Source organism: Haliaeetus leucocephalus, unplaced genomic scaffold (assembly GCF_000737465.1).
Source record: "Haliaeetus leucocephalus isolate CR32 unplaced genomic scaffold, Haliaeetus_leucocephalus-4.0 Scaffold712, whole genome shotgun sequence".
NCBI lineage: Eukaryota > Metazoa > Chordata > Aves > Accipitriformes > Accipitridae > Haliaeetus > Haliaeetus leucocephalus.
The window spans coordinates 5,598,292-5,622,659 of record NW_010973148.1 but is presented as its reverse complement, the minus strand read 5'-3'; the positions used below and the strand labels follow the sequence as shown (position 1 = coordinate 5,622,659).

Genomic DNA, 24,368 nt, shown 5'->3' with positions numbered 1-24,368 from the left:
TTTTCATTTTCTTTATATTTTTGAGCTCTACATTGGGTCACATTTAGAGATTTCCCCCATGAACTGGAACTTCTAAAATTAAGCAGGACCTTCCACCTGTCTCTTGCTTGAAAAGCTGAAGATGGTGGCTTTTACAAAACTATGTGTCTCAAAATGAATTTCACTGGCATCTTCAGGTCTGTATGTCTCACTACCTTGTGGATACGGTCTGTGCTTCCATTTCATTTCCAAGCCATAGACGCTTCTGTCACATTCCTATTCCCACGTTTTCCTGAGGTGACTTATAAATCACATTCTGAAACAGAGTAATTTTGATATAACTTAGGGCTTTATTTTTTTTTAGTAATGATCAGTATAGTATATTAGTGTTGCCTAGTAATGAAGTCTCTTGAGACCTGTCTGGCACATTTTTCAGAACATCCTATGCTATTCCCTGCAGAAAGTGACAACAAGATCAAATAAAACTGTGTATTGGGAAAACATATAAAATACTGCCTATGATACCAAATTATATTTTTATTTTAAATTCAGGAAGGACAGAAATGATAAATTTTGTAAGACTGAACTTCCTACTGCCCATTTCACAGCCAATGGTGTCGTATTATCTTTTGTCATCAGTTTTCATACAAGAATTGTTCCAAGTCCATGAATAGTTTCCTCCTTGGATGTACTCCATTGTCCTGTCTAGATAATACTGTGCCATTCCAAAAAAAGTTTCATTCTGAGCATTTAGTTTCTATTCACTTCTGGAGCAGTGTCCCCCATTCTGAGCTCTCCAGTGCAAGAAAAATATGGACTTTGGGGAGCGAGCCTGGTGCAGGGCCACAAAGATTATTTAAGGACTGGCACATCTCTCCTATGAGCAGAGACTGAGAAAGCTGGGACTGTTCAGCCTGGAGAAGAGAGGGCTCAAGGGGACCTAATCCACCTGTATAAACACCTGATGGGAGGGAGTGAAGAAGAGGGAGCCAGGCTCTGCTCAGCGGTGCCCACTGACAGAACAAGTGGCACTGGGCATAAGTTAAAAAAACATTAACTTCAGCCTGAACACAAGAAAAGCCATGGTTTTATTGTGAGGGTGACCGAGCACTGGAACAGGTTGGCTAGAGAGGTTGTGAAGTCGCCACCTGTGGAGATATTAAAAACCTGACTGGACATGGTCCTGGAAAACCTGCTTTTGGTGTCCCTTGCTTGAGCAGGGGGTGGGACTGGATGATCTCCAGAGCTGCCTTCCAGCCCCAACCATTCTGTGATTCTGTGTGATGCAAATTTGTAATCTGGTATATTTATACATATTACACTTCTTGTCCGTGGCACATATTTAAAATCATGCATGCTGTTTATCCATATGCTGTAAGCTCATGCCAGTTTACATGATCAGTCTTAATTCTGATGATTTCAGGTCCCTAAAGTAATTTCCATGACCCTCAAATTCTCCCAAGAACAGCAGAATTCATCACACTATGGCAAAGCCTTCATTTTAGGCTCTTAATCATTGAATATGTGAATACATTTTTCTTAGTATTTAAATTGCTGTTTTACTTTAATAACTTACTGTTATAAAAAGCTATTTCCCCCTAGACCCAGTCCATGCATATTTAGTACCATGTCTTGTTATTTTTACATTTAAAATGACATTTTTTACTAGATCTCTTTTCCACTAGTTCTTCCTATAGAGTGATCTCATTTGTACATCAATTCATTCTTATCAACTCAATTTAATGGGAAATTCCAATTACAGAGCTCAAATCTGGGCTCAGTTGCATAGGCACAACCGTTGACAGATGCTTTGTAATGGTTTGAAAAGTATTTGTGCACAAACCACAGGAAATCCAGCCTCACTCTTAGAATTCATGCTGGTACATGATGGCTTAGTAGCAGCACTGTTTTACTGCCTGCAGAAGTCTCTGAGAGGTTGTAGATCTGGATCTCTGTTAAGTTGTCCAACAGCCTCTAAGTGAGTCAAATACATTAATGGATAGATAGAAAGATAGGTATTTGTATGCATATCCGATTGTAATTAGAGCTTCTAAAAAAGCTGTCAATTTATGCACATCTTTCATAATCAACAGGCTCTGATGGGGATTAGCAATACTCCCAAGATTAGGCAGTCTGATGATACTGTTGCATGTACTAAATATCATGATGATAAAGGCTAAGAATGTAACTGCACAATTGTAATGAATAAAATAGAAAACAAGCCAAAAGTCATCTTTCTACAGTATCTCTTTAAGTTAATCCAGTCTCTGACTAGCATAATTCTGAAAGAAAAGTTTCAGCCATGGTTTGTGGATAAATGGTTTGTTTAATTGTGGAATGCAACTCAAGCACGCAGGGCAGGCACTCATACACACAGTTCCCACATTTCACAGGTTGCCTTCACTTATTTATGCAGGCACTGCTTTTATGGCTTCCTGTGAGGTCTGTCAAAGGGTTTGGGGGGTGTTTTGGGGAAGGATTCTTCTTTCTTAAATTATTTTATGCCTTGTCCTGTCATGCAGATACGAAAACTTGCTGGCAGACATCAGTGGTGATCTTTTTTCATGGGCTATAGCATCAAAAAAATCAGTCCTAGAAATACGTCTAGGTCCCATGGACTCAAAGTTTGGACTCAGTCATCCAATTTTAGGTTTATTTGACTTAAGGAGCCAAGAAACACTTTTTTTTTTTCCCCTGCTTGAGGAATGCTTTTCAATCATTCTGGAGGATGGTGTACTGCTCACAATGTTTCATTTGCAAATGAAAACAGGGAAAACATGGCAGCCCTCAGTGCCAAGGAGAATGGCAGGGATCCTCCAGGTCTTACCAACTGGCTGCTCTGCTTTGTGAAACTCTGTCTTAAAAGTATTTCCTCCCTTTGGCTGTGGTCGCTCCCCTGCCCTCTGTTCGCTGGCGTAAGAAAGACCACGTTGTGCTTTCCTTCCCAGACATTTACAAGAGCAGGAAGGGGGGAGGGGGGAGAAAAGCAAGGGAGATCTTTACTGTTTTTATATTGTGTGGTGTGTGTTGGATGTTAAAATGTAGAAAAATGGCTCTGCTCATCCATAAACAGATATGAGAAGAAATTACTTATTTCATCATTCTGGTAGGTGATAAGCCTGCAACCATTTATCAAATGTCCACTAGAAATAAATGTCTGTTGTCATTTTCTCACTTTTAATAACATTATACCCCTCTATAATTTTAGCTGTTCATCTCAACTGCTACCTTTTTTTTCTTTTTTTTTTTTTTTTGCTTTTTGAAAGAGTGAGCTAAGATGAGAAAGAATAATTTATCAAGGCTTCCCCCTTTCTTTGGTAAACCAGCAAAATGATTTTAAAGAACACCAAAGTAATTATTTGGATTCATAAAAGCAGAAGAAGCCCACTTGCTTAAAGTAGAATAAACACCAAGCAGTCTCACTTGGATTTTCAGTCGCTTTGAATTTGAGTTTGCTTTTACAGCAACACCAGCAGCATTCTCCCAGCTTGCTAACCCAAAGCCTCTACTACATTTTTCTACCACCCTTTGGGAGATTCCTTGTCCCCACCCTGTGTGCCATGTAGAGGAGATGAGGGCCATATTCCCTTATCAGCAGTAAACCTTTCTCATAACTCCAGAAAGCATGGGCTGAAGTTCTTCAGTCCTTCAGCAAGCATGGTTGGTTGGCAACCTACTGGAAGCTTTGCTTAAGTGGAAGAGTTTTTTTACACAATTTGATACGACAGTGGATAATACCATCTCTCCATTAGCACTTGCTCTATCCCAATAGCAAAATAACATTATTCTAGACTACTCCCACACTTTCAGCTTTCAATATGACTGTGCCTAATTATACTGCATTGGCTATCAGCAGCAGAGCTGGAGCTTTTGGTAGGCAAGTTTGGGATAATTGGAGTTTGAGGTTTCTGAGAAGACATGGCAGAAGGTTTGCAGTAGGAAGACAACTACCTGCTACAAGTACACAGGTTTATCTACTTGGATGTTTATCTAGATGACCAGAAAAGAGATGCTCAGTGGTTCAGCTGCCACAGCAAGGTGCATGGGGTGGCTTTTTCCTGTCAGAGCTGTAAGTTTCTCTCAAGGGTACGTATGGACTCAGGGGGTAGCTGTATCGTTTTACATTCACATTCATGTTGACATTTTCTCCATTCTTCTCTTTCTCCCAAGGAGGCTTAGACACTCAGAGCCCGGCCTATAGTGAGGAAAGGAAGCACTAAGCCAAAAATCTTATATTACAGATTTTAAAACACAGACCATGTTTTCTTACATTTGAATGGAAGATAGATGAGGATCATATCCTATATGTAATCCATCACAATAGAGTATCTGTAGACTGGTGTAAATTCATCCTATTCCTAATGTGACAGACTTCTGAGGGGGGGAAATCACTGCAGGTTGCCTTGGTTTGGATTGGGCTCCGTGGGGACACAGCTGTTACCCTCTTGTGTCTTAAAGCCCGGGCCATAACCATCCTGCTCCTGCACAAGGACCTCTTCTAGCTGGGCTATTCTCCTGTCTCCCGTAGATAATCTACTCCTGGCCAAGCAGTCGCACAGGTCTCTGTCTTGTAGCCTCGCAATAGATATCTTCCCGTGAGAGAGGACCTGCAGGCTGGAGTCCTCCTCCCAGGCAGGGACTGGCCTCAAGCTCTGCTCTTGCCTGCCTGAGTGCTCTCTCTTCTCACCAGCTGCCCTGGGATGGGCAGTCAGCCTTCCCTGCTGTGGTTTCGAAAGAAAGCAGCCTCACGAAGTATTGCTTCGGCATACCTGCGAGAGCTGGGTGGAGTTTCGGCACCTTCTGGTCTCTGTCTGAATTACAAATATTTTTTTACAGGAGGAGATGCTGGGATTCACCAGAGTAGGAGCCTCCAACCCTGTACTGGTGTATGTGTTTAAGTACCCAGTAAAGGCTGCAATTCAAAGCAGAGGCACTGATTTATTTTAGGATGCCCAAGGATAGGCAGAGCAGAGAACTAAAGCATCTGAATACTTGTTAAGCTTTACAGGCCTATGTTCCTGTGTGGTTGCAATTTCAGTGGAATTTGGTTACAGTACTCTCACTGGGAAGCATCTAGTCAGGCTGAATTATTGTGTGTTGTTGGCAGAAAACAGGACAAACCCAATTATCCCAGTGCCTGGGATCCTTGCAGTAACACCAAACTGCTGAGGTGGGATGCATCTGGATCATCCCAGCAAGAAGTCCAATGCTTTTTTTGCATAGGAAGTAACACAGGTAAAAATCAAATTCCCTGACAATCCCAAATCTGCCTACACAAATCCAGCTTTCACTGGGGATATCAGCACATGACCAACATATACCAGATAAGCATTTAAAAAGGAGGGCTTTCTGCAGCACCTTTTTAAATGGACCCATCTCCTCCTACTTGCCATGTCCAGATCTGGCTTTGGAATTATTTACAACATGTTGTGAACTTGTAAACATTTCTGAGATGACAAAGTATCTCAGCTCTAAAGGGAAGGTGAAATTCCATCCCTTTTTGTGATGCAAATATTTTGAAATAGGGAAGACATTCCTTCTTAGCCTTTCAAAGTGGATCATGAGATGTAATTACAGTAATTTTACTGCACAGCTACAAATACAAGCACATGGAAGGCGTGTGGGCAGTCCTGCATAGCTGCATGGCTAACAGGGGATGGAGGATTTGTAGCTCCTCAACTTCCAAACCCTGGATCAGCTCCAGCCCTGAATACAGCAGCAACAACTGTCAGATATGTGACAAAAAAGAGCTCGTCCTGTCATTATCTTTCTAGTGACAGTAGTACATAATTTTTTTCTCAGAAGGTTATCCACTGTTTAATTACCCCACCCCCCCAGTTAGGCAATTGTGTCCTGTTCTTCATCTGAATCTGCCTGAAACCATCTTTCAGGCACTGAATTTTTCTCCTCTTGTCAGTAGTACAAGAAATTTACCCTGGTTTTAGATTTCTGCATGCAAGTATCTATACTCAGCGCTTGACTCACATCTCAGCTTCTTGTCAGTGAGCTAAATAAGTTAAGCTCCTTAAGCTTCAAATCATGACTTGTTTTCCAGTCCCTGGAGATACTTGTGAACCCCTTTTGAACTCTCTCCCCCTCTCTGTCCTCAGTATTTCCATACCTTTTCTGAGGTGTGGACAACAACGTACGAATAGCCATAAACAGTCAGACCAAAGGTGTATCTAGCCTAGCATCCCACCTCTGGCAGCACTTCCCACAGATGCCACAGGAAGATTAACAACAGTGAAAGGAAGGTGCTGCTTTCTTCCCTGCTACCTGCTCCAACATCCAAGTGATCTGCAGGTCATTGTGCCATGCACTTATGCTCTTCACATGAACCGGGATCACTTCCCAATTTCTGCTTTGACATTCCTGGTTGTATGGATCAAGGGACCGCCTTAGCATAGTTCTTGCCATTGCAGTGCCTCAGAAGCTCATGCTGACCCACTGTCTGTGAAAATTTTTAAGTTCTCCATGGAGCTGCAGCTTTCCAAGACAGCTTACTAGCTCTAGCAAACAAAACTTGCAGTCTGATGGAGCCAGTACACACGATCCTTCAAGCTAACCTCTTGCCCTTGACTCTCAAGTCCGTATCTGGAAAGGCACCATGTGTTGCCCCCTGCACAGATTGCATTGAACTAGGATGTGAGTTTGTCCAGAAGGAAACATTCTGCACCCCCAACTTACAAGTTACAGAGCGCAGAAGGTGAGATATTAGTATTTGACTTCAGACCACTTCCAACTCTACCTGCTTTTCAACTCCTATTTGGAGAGTAAGCCTTGCTTGCTTTCCAGAAATTTTAGTACAATGGCCTCCAGCCTACTGTAACATGCCTGTAGTAATGTTACCTGAAAGCTTTCAATGATCGAGGTGTTCTAAAACATGTGAGAGCTACTTAAATTAAATAAAATATATTTAAATGTGTAGTCAGCTCCTGGATTTTTTGAGACTATGTGCAGAGAAGGCTTAAAAAATAAAACTAGCATTGATGGTCTTTCTAAAAGAAAACTGAGGTTCCCTTATAGTAGCATAATTACTCCAGGTGTTAGGGCATTAAAAATAACAGCAACATTATAGAGAAAGGAAGGAGTTGGCTGTACTGCCACCACCTTTATCTCCTAGGACTTCCAAATGAATGTGAGAGAAATCTTATCACATTTGCATCTCCAGGTGTGCAGGTGTTTCCGCCCCCCCCCCCATTCTCTCTGGTATGCCCCCCCCCCCCAGTCCTGCTCTCCTTCATGCAGTCTCACCCCCAAATCCTATCTCTGCTCCTCAGCATCACAGGCACAGGCAGACACATGCCAGCTGCCTTCATCTACAGCCGTCGCCTGCACGCAAGACCTACCCCCTCATCCACGCGTCCATATCCCAAAGTCAGCGCGCACGCACCAGACCCTGCACTTGCACACTCTGTCACTTAGTATTTTATCCTGGAGACGGGACGAGACACAGAGGGTCCCCATTGTCCAGGCACTTAAGATGCCTGAGTCTTTTTGAGGGGGGATTTGGGCAAAATGCGTTTTGCAGCTTGCCGGGGTTTAGGAGCTGCCAGCCAGGTGAGTATGGGTCTGAGCTGCTCTTTCCCAAATCGAGTGGTTATGATGGATTATATTTATACCTCCACTGTTCCAGCCTTTCACAAACCATCCCACACATCTGTTACATTAGAGGCTTCAACCTAATATTTTTTGAGCTGGGCATATGGGAACATGATTATATCATCTTTATTTGTTTTTCTCCATTCACTCTCACTCATCCATTCTTCCCTCTCCCCACTGTTTATCATTTAAGGATCCACTAAAATATTAGACAGTGTTTTTTACTCATCCCTGTCTTTTTTCCCCCTTGTGAACAGATGCTTACCCCAACTCTGAAGTGATCTATGTGTGGACTAATAGCACCACAACGTCTGTGGTGGTGGCCGAAGACGGCTCACGACTTAACCAGTACCACCTGATGGGACAAACTGTAGGAACTGAAAACATCAGTACCAGCACAGGTAGGGAGAATATTTCCATCCCATGATTGCTGACAGTCGGAGTGGGAGGGGAGATCCAGAGGCTCCGGCTATTTTGCGAGGAGGCTAGGGAAGCATCTGTGGGACGTGGGGTGCTAGGGAGGTCCTGTGCAGGTTCCTGGCTACTTAGCAGAGGCACCGAAACACTCAGAGTGTTGTATGCTGGCTCTTAGGTACGTTGCAAGGCTCTTGCTGAAGACGCATCCAGGCTCCCACTATTTAACAGGAGCGCTGGAGAAGCTGCACGCAGCCTCTTGGCGACCGCCTTTGCCGAGGCTGCCAGCACCGTCGCTGGCTGATTTCCCTGTGGGAAGAACCACCCCGGGAGGCAAACACTACCCACGCACTTGATCCGTCTCAATCACCGCTTTGAAATGATTTGCTTGATGAAACCGCGGGGAGCGGGGAGGGAGCAGAGGGCAGGTGGGGGCCGTGGCGTGGCTCTGCAGCGTGTCCGGGGGGACGACGTGGGCCGAGGGGAGGCGCGAACCCCGAGGATTCCCATTTCCTCCGGGGCCGCGAGCGGAGGCGGCAGATGTGGCAGCATTAGGGAGGCAAAGAAGCTTTAATCCCGGGCCGGGCACCCACGTGAGCCGTGCCCCCCTGCTTCTCAAGGCTCCCACGCAAGGGCAGCCCTGGGTGCGCATTGGCGGGGGGACTCCCGGGGGGGTCGGGGCCGGGACAGGCATCACGTGGGCTCAGCAGGACGGGGGCTTAACCAGGTTACACAAGGCACTCGGCTGGAGAGCATTAGTGGCATCCAGCCAGGGACGGGGGGGAACAAAATAGCCTGCCGTGAGGGGAAGGGGCATCTCCACGGCCGCTGGTCGCGCGGGGCTTGGGGTGGGGAAAGGGGTCGGCCTGCAGCAACAGGGCCAGGAGAAATTCCTGCTGGCAAAGCACGACAGCCTTCTGGGATGTACTGCATCCCTGGTGAAAAGTGACGGGCTTTGAGCCGCAGGCAGGATTGTAGAGGACAAGGTATGGGTTGAGTTGGGAACCCGTTACTATCCACAGGAAATTTAGGAGATGTGAAAACAGGTAAACGTACACTCGTACACCAAGGTAGCTGGACCGAAACATGAAGGTGCGTAAAGCTTTCTGCTCAAACTGTCCAAACATGGCAAATAAAAACGGGGGGCAGCTAAGCTTGCCGCTTACTCTCCAAAGAGGGCACAAAGCGAGGGAAGGCTTGCCTCCGGCAGCGCAGGGGAGCCACTGAACACAACCGCTGTCTCCATCCTATAGAGCTTCACCCCCGCCTCGCCCATTTTGGGAGACACAAAGCTGTTGCTAAAGCAAAGATTCCTAAAGTCAAGAGAAGACTATAGACAGAGTCAGAGCAGCCACCGCTGCAGAAAAAGGATGGGTACACTATCTCCCATTAAAGAGCAAAGACACTTTTTTCCTTACCAGTTTACCATCATAGCCGCGTTGTTTTCTGCAATGAACGGCAACTCCCCTCTCGCCTTCATTGTTGCCAAGAAAAAGATCCAGAGGACGTACTGGGGCATCTCCTACAAACTCGTCCTGCTCCTCAGCGCAAGAAAACCATCCAGCCCAGGCAGTGAGTGCTCCAGCGTGTCAGCTCCAGGCCACTTCCAGTTTGCAGCTTTGCCTGTGAAAGCTCCTTGTACTCCTCAGACCAAGAAAACAGGGGACTCTTCAGACATATCCCAAAGTTTCTGCCTGGTAACCACCTCCCTCCTGTATCTTGAGATTTAGGCTAATAAATGCTTGTTTTCCAACGTCAAGATTTTATATTAATGTCCCGGGTTACATCTGGGCTGGCTGGATTCTGATTGCAGGGTGGATCACAAAGAGCAGGACACAGATTGTAACCGGGGATTAGCAAAATACAAAAATCCGATTTTGCACAGGGAAAGCATCAGTCAGCGATGGATTTTCTGGACTTCATCAAGCTCGTAGGAGGCCAGTAATCAGGGTTACTTATGAACGACCATCTAAAGCATTTCTTCCTTCTACTGAATTGTTGAACATAAAAAAGAAAACCCAAATAGCTATTGCACAGATCCAAGCGCTTGGATCTTTTGTGGGTTTTTTGACACACGTCAAACTACACAGCCCTTGCAGTTGCACAGGCAAAATGTTTGTGTATGTCATAGGACATTTATGCTCTCCTTTCTAGCAGACTTTCTTTTCTAAATGGAAGTGCTGGACCTGCACCAGTCCCTTGGGATTCTGCTGATTTTGTAGGCAAGCCGCTAAGTTTGGCTGTCTTCTCAGAAAAAATATCCTAGCACTCCCAATTCACGAACCAGTCTTGAAATTGGGAACATTTTAGCCATGCCACAGAAAATAGCTCTGACATGTGCCACCTGTTTGTTGGTTTTTTTTCTTTGTGCTAACATCCCCAAATGTCATCCCCCCCAAAGAGAAGTTATTTGACTACTCACACTGCTTCCAACAGCCCCAACATCTGTTATGTCCTGGTGGTACAAGTGCTGAAAAGAATCAGATACGGGATTTGGGTCCAAGTGGATCTTGCTGCTTTCCACAAATGGTTGCCCAGTTCTGTTCCCCATACTCAGAATCTCTCATTGCTAACGTAGGATCTGCAGTGCCACAAAACAAAACAAAAACCCACTCTTTTATCTTCTGCCAGCTGGAGCCTGAGCTTTGAAATATCCAAAGCCTAAATAATAAAAGAAGCATTCAACCCCTCATTTTGCACGAAATAATTCTGATTTTTTTCCTTGAGATGAATCTTTCCCCTGCATCACTGTAAAAAGGACATGCTTTTCTCATGAGCCAAAAGATTCTGGATGTCAGCATGGTGAGGGATGCAGCATCGCAGACCTAATGTCAGGATCTTGCCATAACAGCTGTTGATACACCTGAGTCCAGGTATATCCAGTAAACAAACGAGCCTGGGGGCTGGTCCAGCCTCATTAAAATACTCTATTGAATCCCAGCATAATGGCAATGGAAGAATGCATGTAAGATCCTGGAAAATTTGTAAGCATGATCTCCAGAACTCCATCATCTAGACACCAAAAAAATCCTATAGCAGCTTTTAAAGCATTAAAAAAAACCCTTAAGACCAGCAGCAGCACAGTAGCATAGCTCTGTGAAGAAATGCAGCCATTCCCGCTCTAGGGCTTTTGATTAGTGCTAAATTTGTTATTAAAATTGTTTTGTGCACTGATGAGTGGACTCCATCAGGAACAGGATTCTCTTTTAAGTGCTACATAAACCCATAACAAAAATTAGCTCTTGCTCAAGAAAGCTTATGATCTGAGGATAAACAGTGGCCTTACAGAAGTAAAAGGGAGCTTTGCCACTCCAACAGACCCAGGATTTTGTTCTATATAAACAAAAGGCCAACTCAGGCAGCTTTTAGCTTTACTTTAAGCAGTGGTCCCAGGGCTTTAAAAACCAAGCTGTGGGGTTTTCTTAAGCCCCAAGTCTGCTGGAGAAAGCATTCCTAGTGTAGGCATTTTTGAAAGGGACAGCATGGGAAACCGGAGAAGATATTGATTGGAAGAAGAGCAAGTACGAAATCAAAGCGATATCATTATTTCAGTGGAGACAAGAGCTTTGATAGGTTAAAGAAAATGATAAGGAAAAATCGGCTGCAGAGGGCCATCAAACTGTAGGCATTCATTTTCTGCATTTTAAAAAGGTAAAAAGGGGATCCTGTTGCTCTGCTGAAGCTGTGTAGATTTTTTTTATTCCGGCTCCAAAAGCATACTGTCAAAATCAATAATGCACATAGTCACTCTTTAGCGAGCAGGGAAACTGTGACTCAAACACATCCCAGTGCAGTAGCAACTCAGATTACAGGCACATAGACCTGCTGCTCCTGGCATATTTTATGGGTAATCCACAAACTAAATGGTTCTAAATAAAGAGCAAGTGGGGTTCCTCCTGAGACCACATCCCTGGTTCAAAATGACAATAAATGGAAGTGAATTAGATGCTGCTTCACAGGGTTTTTCTCCCCAGTTTCACCACATTCCCTGTCCATCTCCACATCCCCCTTCAGGGAACTGTTGTGCCAGAAAATCAGACTCCAGAAGAAAGTCATAAAGGTTGAGGCAGGCTGTCAGGTAAGGTATTTCTGTGCTATTCCAGTCTTTCTGTCTAAAATCCTCAGCACGAACAAGGTCTGTACACTTCATCCAGAATAGCAGAGCTCCTCTAGCATAACATATCAGTGCAGCTATACCTGCAAAAGCCATTTCACTGTAGACCTGTTCTCTGCTAATTAGCCATATTGTCACTTAGAAATAATCTGCCAAATCTAACTGCTTAGCAATGCTGGCCACAGCTCAACTCAGGCTATTCACTCAAGGCAGAATCAGTCTGTTACAGATTTTCCTTTTGTGGCTGGTCTATAGAGACTAACAGTCAAGTCTTCCAACAGAGATTATAGCTATATTTGTTTTGTTCTTGGAGGACAATATATATTTCAGAACAGGCATTACTCTGATTCATCAGTACCCAGCTGAAGGATGCATGCTTTTAAATTAATTTGGTATCAATGTGAGTGGAGATGTTAGGGCTTGAAGGGGTTGGTTGTTTTTTATTCTTACATTTTGTTTTTACTCTTATTTTTCCTAGGCAAATAGTAGCCTGTTTTTAGCTAGCAAGATTTTGGCTTTGGGGAGCAGTTACCATCATAGCCTTCAGTAACAACTATATCGTTTTCCAGGAACAGTCTGAAAGAACCGGTTGAGTTTTGATTTTTTCTGAAACATTAGGGAAGGTGACAGCTGGTCTGTCGATTTTAGAGTGCATTTTTTTAGGCTTTTATTGAAATTCAGAGGACCTGACAAAAGGCAGATTAAGGCAATGCTGTGAATTTGGCATATAAAAAAGACATGGAATTTAGCACTGCTGTGGCAGCTTTCAGTGAATTTTCCATGCAGGCAGTACCATATTCATTGCAGAAGTGAACAATGGCACAATGTCTATCTGGAAACAGATTATCTTTGCAAGGGCTAAGGTGTACCAAATTCTAAGCAAACTGCATGCACTAGAGGGACTTTTTTTTTTCTGGAGAAGCAATCTGATGGGTTTGGGTACTCAGATCAATAAGACATCCCAGGATCCATGTGCAAAGCTGCAATTTTGGCAGCACTGACACTGGGACAGGCAGTCCCCAAAGTGTGGTGCAGAAGGAATGTCTGGACCTGTTCTCATTCTTGAAAACTGATGGCTTGGCAATAACAGTTTCCCTAATGAGGTTAACTCCTGCTGCTAAATCAGGTTTCTAAGAGTAGGTGGCCTTAATCATTACTCTGGTAAGACAGTTTGTAGAACTGAGTCAAAACCAGGCAGGACTGAGGCAGTACCAGCAACCTGGATTTTTTAAGCCTGTGACTATCAAGACATCCCAGGTGCATAAAAGGACTGCAGCTTTTCAGTGCAGTAGGAGTAGTCGGTCGTCTTCTGCTTTTAGGGGCTGAATGTGAAGACTAGCAGGATCTAGCAGCACCTCTGTCTCAAGTCCTGGTTATCCACAGCACAGAATCCCAGACATTTTTCATGCAATTAAGAATGGCTGAATGGTATCCTCAAATGGGGAGGGGGAAGGTGGAGCTGGCCTGCTTAAGTCCCTAAATCAGTAAGCCTCCCTTATTTTACCCACATGCACATTTTTTCTCCTTCTAGGTGAATATACTATTATGACAGCCCATTTTCATCTGAAAAGAAAAATCGGTTATTTTGTCATCCAGACGTACCTTCCTTGCATTATGACTGTGATCTTATCACAAGTGTCATTTTGGCTAAACAGAGAATCTGTCCCTGCTAGGACTGTCTTTGGTGAGTATCCCACTTTCTCCCAGCATGCGGGAAGGATCGGTCTGGCTTGTGGAATTGTTTTGCTGTAACAAAACCACAGTGCACTAATGCTTATTTCTGCTTGAGATGCTCTAGACGTTCCCTTGTTCTCTTCCAGTTTAAACTCAAAACCCATTTAAAAACACTGTCTGGGCTTTTTTGGTAAAGTTATGAAAGAAATTTCTCAAGAATCAATTATATGAAGGTTAAGGACAGAAGATAGAAGAACTAGATTGGTGCGATTTGTGGGCGTTTTTTCCACTCAGGTAAAATACTGGATGGCTTAGAACAAAAAAGCATACATATTGTCATATTTAGTGTATACTGTAGCTAAGCATTTGAAACAGATTTCACTTCAAGACATTTTGTTTATCTCTGTTTTAAGATGTTTATCTGGGAAAACCATGTAGAGGTTAATTACTGACAATTATCTCCATTACCATCAAACAAATTAATATGATTTTGCATTTAGAAAACATATATTTACTACAGAAGTTGTCATGGAAAAATCCTTTGGGGTGTCTTAAATTACTCTATTTATCACTAAAAGATTGCAGAAAATAAACACAGTCTTAAGCGAAGGTTGATGAAATACAAAATTTTCCCTAGATGAAAAATGAGGGGAGCAGGAACAGTTTATTATGTAAAACTTCATTCATCTGTTCTTAAAAGGGTCATTCCTCTGTACAAACCTGCTGAAATCAGTTGGCAGCTTTGACCAAAAATCAGTTCAGCAAGTTGTATGGGGAGAATACAGGTACCAGCACCGCTTTGCTGACCAGTGGTACCCATTCTAGGTTTACAAAGCTGTAACTGAGAGCTGAATTTTGTTCTACTGGGGGCATCCTCCCCAGAGGGAAGTAGTGGCAGCTCTGTCATTTACTGACCTATGGGGAAAGGAGGAGCTACAGCCAAGGAAATCAATAACATCCAACATTTCATACATAAAATCACCATGTAAGAAAATAAAATCTGTAATCCCACTTTATTCTGACAGTTACTGCTAAACAGGTTGCTCACTGATTTTATAATGTACCCCTTAATGAGGGATGCTTTATACATGCCATGCATCAGTATACAGGGATAAAATACCAGTAAGGTTCTGGTTTATGTAACAGCTGGGTTTGCATTACCCCTAAAAATACTTATTTAAATATGCTATAACTAGAGATAACCAGAACACCACAGAAGTAAACACCTGAGGGTGGAGGCTTTCATTTTTTCTTGGAGAGCAAAGTATCTTACTCTTTCAGACCGTAATATGCAAATGCTAACTGACTTCATGTGGCCTACTTAGCTATCCTGCTGAATTGGGGCCTGCTTGTAAGTCGTTAGGGATCTTGTAAGGACTACCAAACTGATCTCTGTCTCTTTTTGTTTTCCTTCTTTACAGGAGTAACAACAGTCCTCACCATGACCACCTTAAGTATCAGTGCCCGTAACTCTTTGCCAAAAGTGGCCTACGCTACTGCAATGGACTGGTTTATAGCTGTCTGCTATGCCTTTGTATTTTCTGCATTGATTGAATTTGCAACAGTCAATTATTTCACCAAGAGGAGTTGGGCATGGGATGGCAAAAAAGCCCTGGAAGCTGCTAAAATCAAGGTGCTTACCTTACATTTTTTAGATACCTAGAATAAAAAGCAGGTACTCAGCATAGTTCAAATAACTGAATGAACAATTTTCAGCTTCTTTGTGAAAAATGTATTTAATTACTTCATGGCATACTTTCACCTTCCTATAGAGGAAAATTTTCAAGGAAATATGCTGCCATCTCTTCACAGAGATAAACTATCATTCTTTACCATCTATATGAAGAGGAGTGTTTTCAGAAGGTTATATGGCATTGAGTACACGTGGCATGGGATTTCAGTGACCAAACTTCTGATAATAGCAGACATATACTATGAAACATATCTTGGCAGAGCACTCCCTATGTGCTCTCCCAAATAAATGGCAAAGCTCACATTGAGCTCCGTGAGTCAGGGTCCAGCCACAGTATCCCCAATAAAAAAGAGACAAAATAGCGGCTCTGTGAAAAAAGGAACTTTTGGGTTTCACGCTGAAATGAAAATTTTGGAATAGGACTGACTCTTAGCAAATGATCTCCTAGAGAGAGCTTGTACCCGCAGGCATCCTGAAAGAGCAATACAAAGAGGGCAAGCTGGCAGGGGCAGTGAGCCCTGCACCACGCTCCTCGCTGCAGCCAGGAAGGTGAGGTTCATGTCTTGGCAGCTGCCCGCAGGGCAGCAACCTCTGCAGGTGCGGGACAGCATTGCCCTGACAAAAGAAGATGCTAATACACATGCCAGGTGGGATCCGGGTCCGGCTGGCTGCTCTTAGCTTTCTCTGCCATCAAGGAAAGTTTAAGCTGAGTAAGGGCTATAAAGTCAAGGCAGAAACAGCTGTTTAGTAGTCAAAGTCGGAATAGCCAATAGGCATTCGTTAGCATGATTGATTACGGTACTTAGATTTTTGGGTTAATATCTTGAGAACGTGTTTCCACTTTGTTCCTGCAGTCTAATGTTTTGTTCTTTACACTGCAGAAAAAAGAGCACCAATTGCTAGGAAATAAATCAACTAATACTTACAGCACTGGGAAGATGACCCCGGCACCAAACATGCCAAAGGACTCAGCCCCATCCGTCATCTCAAACGCTGCATCTGCTCCAGTGAAGTCTGCAGAAGAAAAGCCTGCTGAAAGCAAAAAGACTTACAACAGCATCAGTAAGATTGACAAAATGTCCCGGATAATTTTTCCAGTGCTGTTTGGAACTTTTAACTTAGTTTATTGGGCCACGTATTTGAATAGGGAGCCTGTTATTAAAGGTGCCAATTCTCCAAAATAAACTGAAGGACTCTAAAGCCACATGTGAGCCATACTTACAAAGCAGATGCTACCAAGGAAAATTTGAGATCCAGACGACTTTCTACATTTGGGCAATATTCTTCAGGAAGTTTTTTGCATGTTTAATAATATGTACAAATAATATTGCCTTGATTGTTTCTACATGTAACCTCAGATGTTTCAGAGACGATTATATTACTTACAGCAACAGATCTTTATAAAAGATCAGAAGACATTGAACATGGCTTCTTTGCTGCTGAGTATCTTGCATTGATAGTTTACAAATAAAATAAGTTATATTTTTTAACTGTTCAAGTGTACTACATATCGTGGTTTTTATACTTCAGGTGTACAGTCATACAAATATAGGCTTAACCTATATTTTACAGAAGAGCTCCACTATTGTCATCTGATAAGTTACTGAGTAACGCCAGTTGTAAATGTGCCAAATTATTAAGTGTAGGGCTATGTTTGAGCACCTTTACTGGTTATAGGTAGTGTATTACTCCACAGAAAAAAACTGCTCAGCCCAATTTTCATTGGAGGTTGATACAATGCAGTAAATCCTAATGGGGCTATGCTGATTTTCACTGCTTGAGCCTCTAGCTTGCAGTGAAATAACATAGGGAGCAGGATGCTACTTGTGTAAATAAAGGTGGTGGAATCTTGCCCTTAAAAAAATACAAAGTTTGTTTGGATTTTGCATTCCAAGGAATTTTCTCGAATGATTCTCAGTATTTACTCCAAAAATTAGAGATATATTGCATGAAATTAACATAGATTAGGAACATACTTGTACAAATAAAACTTTTAACAGCAGCAGTAGACATTTTTATTAGGGTAAAGTAAATGATGTTTGGCCATTTTCCCAAGAAGAAGATTGCATTATATTAGCAGAGATTAACAGTAAAGAATTACAGTAAATCTGCACTAATTATTGTTTCCCACAATGAAAACCAATCAGCCAACACCAAGAAGTGTGATCATAAAAAAAGATGTGCTTCATGACAGCAAGGTGTTTCAGTGACAATATTGACAGAAAGGTCTTTGTACTGTCCATCTGAAACTTTTCTATAAAACGCCTTGCTGCTGCCAATGTGTTTTGCTTTTACAATGAATGAGAAAATGCAATGAGTTTTCAGCTCTTTCCTCCTTGGCATCCTTTCCTTGTTCCAGAAGCTTTTGTAATTTAATCTTAATGTTTAAATAAAAAACACATTCAACATTTGATTGCAAAATGTCATTCTTATACTGGTTATCCTTTTAGAGAGACCAAAAAATCGCAAGAGCTGGAAGAATTAATTGGAAAGCACACATGCACGCACTCGATCACATGTGTGCCCGTGACGCATCCTCACTGTTGCCCAGAAAGGTACATACTGAGTGAAGACAGTGAATTGAGACGTTTCAGAATTAGGTGCTATCTTGCTATGGAGCATCAGCCCTATGTTCTGTTTGGGATAGAGAGGAGAGTTCGTGCTTCACTTTGAGGTGAGGGTCTGGTCCGGGACCGGGGAGCTGTCTGGGCTTCTTGTGTGTCTTCTCTTCATCCCCTTCATTCCTAAACATTGCCAAGAAAAAAATCTCATGTACCTATTCCTTTTTGCAGCTTTTTGTTTGATGCTGTGCAATTAAAACTTTGCAAATTCTCAGTGGCCACAGAGAAGCCACGGGACTGAGCGGCTGACTGGAAGCTGGTAAAGAGGAGCAGGGGAGGGGCATGCCCATCTATTAGTTACAGTGCTATCCTGAGCCAAGGGGAGGATTTGGATCTCTGTTCTCATGTAGGCTTCCTGTGTGGCCCCCAGCAGCCACACACCTCCTTGTTTATCATTTCTTTGTTTTCAAAATTGGGATGAATCTGGCCCTTTGGGGATCAAAAACTGAAAAATTGCAGAGTCTGTTGGGAGGTGAAACTTTATAAAGGCCCTTAGCTATTTCTTTTCTTGCATGCAGGTTAGTCCCATGAAAAGGCTGGAGCCAACAAGACCTCCTGTTTTCTCCGTGAAGAGCACGTAGCTTTGCCAAGTCCAACAGGGATGCAGTGCAGTGAAGTGCACAGACATTGTACGGGGTGTCCCCAGTGATGCGCTCACTGAGCACCTCTGAAACAGCTAAAACCACCTGGCAACTGGCAGAGGGGTGCAGCTCTTTCTGCATATGCAAGACAGACCCTCTCAGCTGCAAATCTCTTCTGCCTCTTCCTGTGGCCATAGAGATGTACAATGAATGCCATGCTAGGCTCCTAGAGGCTGAATATCCACTCAAGGAGAGGTGAGCCTAACATGCTGTCAGGGCTAGCAAACTTAACAATTCCTCTTAGTCAGGATGTGCACACCTGGAGAACTTTTCTTCTAAGCACTTCATATGGGTGCACATTCCTCCTGTGGCAAGGCAAAGTGACCGTGAAATGAGGGGCATGGTAGGGTCTTGTTAATCACTGAGGGAGTCTGCCTGCAGCCCTGCAGATGAGCGTTTGCTCACTGCCCTCGAATCTTTTCCTGTGGTTGGTGACGATAGGGTCTGCCACTGACAGCTGTGGCAGATTGATGTGTGCTGGATAACACATCTGGACACGGCTTCTTGCTAGGAATCGGTTTACCAACAGCTTGCTATTTCTGGTCTCACCAGAATAACAGATGAGATATAACTCTAGCAACATCAGTGACACAGCATAATGCACCAAATTAATCTTCCTCAACCAGGCATCTGAGGATGATGGGTGGGCTGGTGAGGACGCATCAGGAGATAGTCCCCTTGATCATTTACCGGGTTTTTTTGACCCCATATGTACACACACTACCATGTTGTTGGCAGGTATGTATCAGTACCTGTAAGGTCAATTCTCTTCCCAACCATTCTGGCAGCCTACAGGTGGCACAGGCTCAAGCTTTCTTATCACACATTATTATTTATGATAATATTTGCAATTGCAAAGCTTGATTCTTAGCACTTCTTCCCCTCAGATGCCAGATATTCAAGCTACATGAAAAACATGGTGGGTTTGGTTTTGGTTTTGGTTTTTTTTGTTTCACAGGAAGATTAGGTAGTTAGACGGTTTTAAAATACAAACAGTTATTGAACAATTATGTTCCAAAGATTAAGGAACTAATTGGACAGTCACTGACTGAAACCACATTCTGTGGGTTCAAGTTCAATCTGGAGCGTGGGACTTTTGCACAATTCTCTAAATAGATTTAAACTATATCAGGATGCTGAGATGCTGATTGCTAGAAGCTAAAGGAGTACTTGGGAGGAATATCATATATATGTGCCCTGTTCCTCTTCCCCCAAAAAACTCTGCTTCTGGCCACTTTCAGAGGAAGGATACTGCACTATCCAGACCTTTCTCCTGATCCCATACGGCTACTCAGCAAATGTTCTTCCTCAAGAGAAGGCTGGAGTGCAGGAACGCCGAGTCAGACCCTAGGCCACAGAGTACTTGTGAAAGTGGCACCAGAGTGGTTCTGGGACAATGCGGAGCCTGTATTTACTAAACGGTGAAAAACTATGAACAATCTGCGAACCTCCAGAGGATGCTTTCCTCAGACTTCCACAAAAAACCTGAATGAGAAACATGAATGAGAAACTCGGAGCGATCTTTACAGCATCTTCTCCAGAGCCATTCTGTCTGCCCCAGAGTCTACTGTGCTTTATTTGCTTACACCCAAGTCTGAACCTTGCCCTGAATGGCTCTGCATCATTTTCTGGTCTCCATTGCAGACACAGTGCCAGGAGCTCTAAATCTGACCTATTTTACTTAGTGGAAAGCCTCCTTGTCTTCACTGAATATGGAACTACTTGCAAACAGCAGAGTTGCATGGTTGCATGATCAGGCCCTTTGCTTTACTTTAGCAAACAATTTATCAGAGTTTACCGGATGAGTAGAGGACCTAATAATTACCTGCCAAAAGCATATGGCACCACAGACATTCTATACATAAATCTCTTCCAGTTACATTGACTGTCACTTTCTGTGTTTTAAGGTAAAGGCAGAAAATAATGATTAGAGCTCATTCTGTTATTGTGGATTTGCTAAACCAGGTTGAAGTTTCCCGAAGAAACCATCCACCTTACATTTCCTGGAGAATCCCATGCACTCCAAATCCTTGCTGAGAATTGAAATGATAGAAGAAGCAGCCACCTCGCAGCATGTGCTCCTGCCTGAACAGTAGGTGTTGTCCCATAGTTTGGGAGATGCTGCAATAAGCCGATCGATTCCAGGCTGGAATACTTAAATGCCACTGCCTCGCACTACACAACACCTAACAATTTACATCTCTCTGCAGTCAGTGGAACTGTTTGTGTGATAGACTGTTACTCACTGATGTCATCTGAATTGTGGGAGATGGGAGCATTTCCCAGATCCTGGCTCAAAGTAAACACCTTGGCCTTGTCCTGCTCCAGGCTGGGGCAGTATCTGGATGTGCATCAACCTGCTCTGGTTTCCTCTGGAAGGAGCTTGGGCCTTCAGGAGTGGGGTGAGCTGTGTCACTGTCCCCAGTATGGGTGAGCTGGGACCCTGCGGGGCCCATCTACATCACAGCTTAGTCATGGCCAAAGAGAGTAACAAACAGGAATTGCTTGTCATTGGGTTTTTCCTGTATGCTTTCGTGAAAAAAAAAGAGTTGAAAAGTGAATTAAAACAATTCAGCATGGGAGACTAAGTGTGTGCAGGTCTACTGCCAAATTTTTTCACTTGCGCCTATTAAGAATGAAAGAACAAGTCAAATACAATGGAAAAGGTTTTTATTTCTGATATTTGAGCTGTGCCAGCTTACTCCAAGGATGAATTTAGGCAACAATGTATTTTCTAAAGCTTAGCCCTCTTCTGTTATCTCGAATTGTGTTCTGCTTTTTTCTAAATGGAATATGCCCTCTGTGGAATAACTAAACATATCTGTACAAAACCGAGAAAGAAATGATTTTATGAAATAAACTTGTCTTTCAAAAATTCTTGCTCAACATATAAATTAAACTTTCAAGAAAACTGAATGAAGCTGCTTTGCTATTCAGTTTATGCAGACAAGATGAATGCAGCACTTGCACAGCTATTTGTTTTTTAAATCTGGAGATAATGTTCTTTGTAATAAGGATACATTTCCCCTAACACCCTTGCTCCTCAGATTGGAGTTGACACTGAAATGTTCAGAGGAACCTAAATTATTCTAAGTGTTTGATCAAATTCTTTAAATTCTCTCTGGCTTCTAATATGTTTTTATGTCAGCGCAAACACTTAAATATGGCCATCGCATGGTGACAGTCTCAGATGACTTTCTCAACTTACCAATTTTGCGTCTCCCACTATTTTGTTATGGACATTTGTTCAATTTTGAGAAAGACAGAAAGAATGGAAGTTAGATTTTATGAAGCCCAAAGGACTTCTGAAGGATCTTCCCAGGATTACCACTAATTTAGACTCAAGTGTAAGTGTCCCATTCTCTACTGCATTATTTGCCTTTTCATTGCCATCCTCAAAAGCAATTATCACTTCTCACAGTCATCATGTCTTAAAAGTTGCTGTTTCAATCGGCCCTGGCTAAAAACCAAGTGAAAAGGAAATTACGAGTGTTGATTGAAGATACCAACTCATTTCAGTTAGATGAATTTGGAGACTTTTTGAGAAATACTGATAGATTGCAATGCACTGGACCGACAATGATAGGTTGCATTTGTAGGTGGGAAAATTTGATGTACTACACATAGGACAAAAAATACCACATAACTTGTCACATATGATAACAAAGCTGGAACCAGCCACCCACAGCAGTCTTGGCCTCAATGGATCTGGGCTCAGTTGTTCATTCACTGCAGGCTGGTGTTACTGACGTCCTCAGAACAACCGCTCAGGGGTCACCCAGCCCCAGAGGTCCAGGCCTGCCTGCCCTCAATGCCCATGCTTCTGCCAGCAAGCGTACGCGAGGCTGCTGAAGAGCTGCAGCACAGCAGCATCTGAAGGGATTCTCTATATCCTGCTGTCATGGTTTAACCTCGGCCGGCAACTAAGCACCACGCAGTCACTCTCTCACTTCCCCCCCCCCACCCAGTGGGATGGGGGAGAGAATCGGAAGGAAAAAGGTAAAACTCGTGGGTTGAGATAAGAACAGTTGAATAGAACAGAAAGGAAGAAACTAATAATGATAATAATAACAATACTAAAATGATAATCATAATAAAAGGATTGGAATATACAAAATTGCTCACCACCTGCCAACTGATGCCCAGTCATTTCCCGAGAAGCAATCCCCCCAGGCCAACTCCCCCCAGTTTATATACTGGGCATGACATCACATGGTCTGGAATACCCCTTTGGCCAGTTGGGGTCAGCTGTCCTGGCTGTGTCCCCTCCCAACTTCTTGTGCCCCTCCAGCCTTCTTGCTGGCTGGGCAGGAGAAGCTGAAAAATCCTTGACTTAGTCTAAACACTGCTTAGCAACAACTGAAAACAGCAGTGTGTTATCAACATTATTCTCCCACTAAATCCAAAACATAACACTGTACCAGCTACTAGAAAGAAAATTAACTCTATCCCAGCCGAAATCAGGACACCTGCCTGTGGGCCAAAGAGAGCGGCGAGCCCTGTGCTGAAGGACAGAGCTGAGGGCACACAGAAAGTGTCTGGACCTCTGAGGTTCAACTTCCTACCGCAAGGCAGATTTAATTATCTGTACAAAGCAGAGTGCTTCCAGTGGGAGCGACAGAGACCTTCAGCAAGAATAAACCGGCTCTAGTCTCAAATAAATCTCTAACAAGCCTCCAGCTGGAGGACTCTAGGAGCTGTAGGAGACAGGTTTCAGCCCCTTCCCTGTTCATCTCAGAGCAGTCCCAGTTCCCTCCTGTGCTGCCCGTGGTGTAGGTGGCAGCCTTAGCCACTGGGATGCCAGAAAAGCCACCAGTGAGGGCTCTCCTTCGACACTGAATCACTGAGAAGTTCAGGTGCCCAATTTCAGGAACCTGTTCAGTGCTAGAAAGGGGGTACCCCATTCTAGCAAGTGAGACACTTGATCTGTAAGCCCGATTCCCTCTGTCTGCATTTCCCCCCTTATTTATGCTAACTAGCTCCCTGCACAGCTGGGCAGAGGCTCTGACTTACGCCCCTGCACAAGAAATACCACAAAGGTATCCCTCAGGTTGAAAAGATACTCACCCTCTGTTGAAAATGCAATGAAAGGCAAGTTAAAATGTGGGTCCATTTTATTGTGCTAGAGAATATAAACATTTTACTGCCACTACAGGGTATGACAAAATGTTCTTCTGTTAAAAACGTGCGCTGGATAATCACGATCCTTACCTGAATACACAATTTGAAAAGGCTCAGCAAAGGCAGAGAGTGTGCTGAAAAGTAAGAGAAAAGCACGTGAGTATGAAGAAAAGAGGAAAAGTAGAAATGACCGAGGGATGAGGGTGCAAGTATCCTTTGGGATTAAGACGTAGCCCACCGAGGACAACAGAAGGAAAATCTTACACATTACCTTTTCTTTTTCCTTACAGCCTGAGGGGAAGGAGGCCATAATTAATGAACCATAAAGCTCCACTCGAGCCTCGGGGCTCGCTGTCACACCGCAAGGGAAGAGGGGAGTAGTCAGTCTAGGACTGTGAGGGTTTTCCCGGCGGGCTGGGTGACTCGATGGCCGCATACAGCACCGTAACGGCACTCGGTCCCCCGACAGGGGTAACGACCGAGTGCTCTGCCGCTGGCTGGGGGCGGGC

The 24,368-nt window shown here is 43.5% G+C and overlaps 1 protein-coding gene across 1 annotated transcript in view; it reads left to right on the top strand.

The window, feature by feature from the left end:
• The window catches only part of GABRA5 (gamma-aminobutyric acid (GABA) A receptor, alpha 5), a 55,998-nt gene extending 39,115 nt beyond the window's left edge, over window positions 1-16,883 (top strand). The window contains exons 6-9 of the mRNA XM_010580476.1: window positions 7,839-7,982; window positions 13,641-13,793; window positions 15,205-15,416; window positions 16,358-16,883. Coding sequence (XP_010578778.1) covers window positions 7,839-7,982; window positions 13,641-13,793; window positions 15,205-15,416; window positions 16,358-16,660 — 812 coding nt within the window. The 3' untranslated portion in view covers window positions 16,661-16,883. The remainder of the gene's footprint in view (window positions 1-7,838; window positions 7,983-13,640; window positions 13,794-15,204; window positions 15,417-16,357) is intronic.
• The last annotated feature ends 7,485 nt before the right edge of the window (window positions 16,884-24,368 follow it).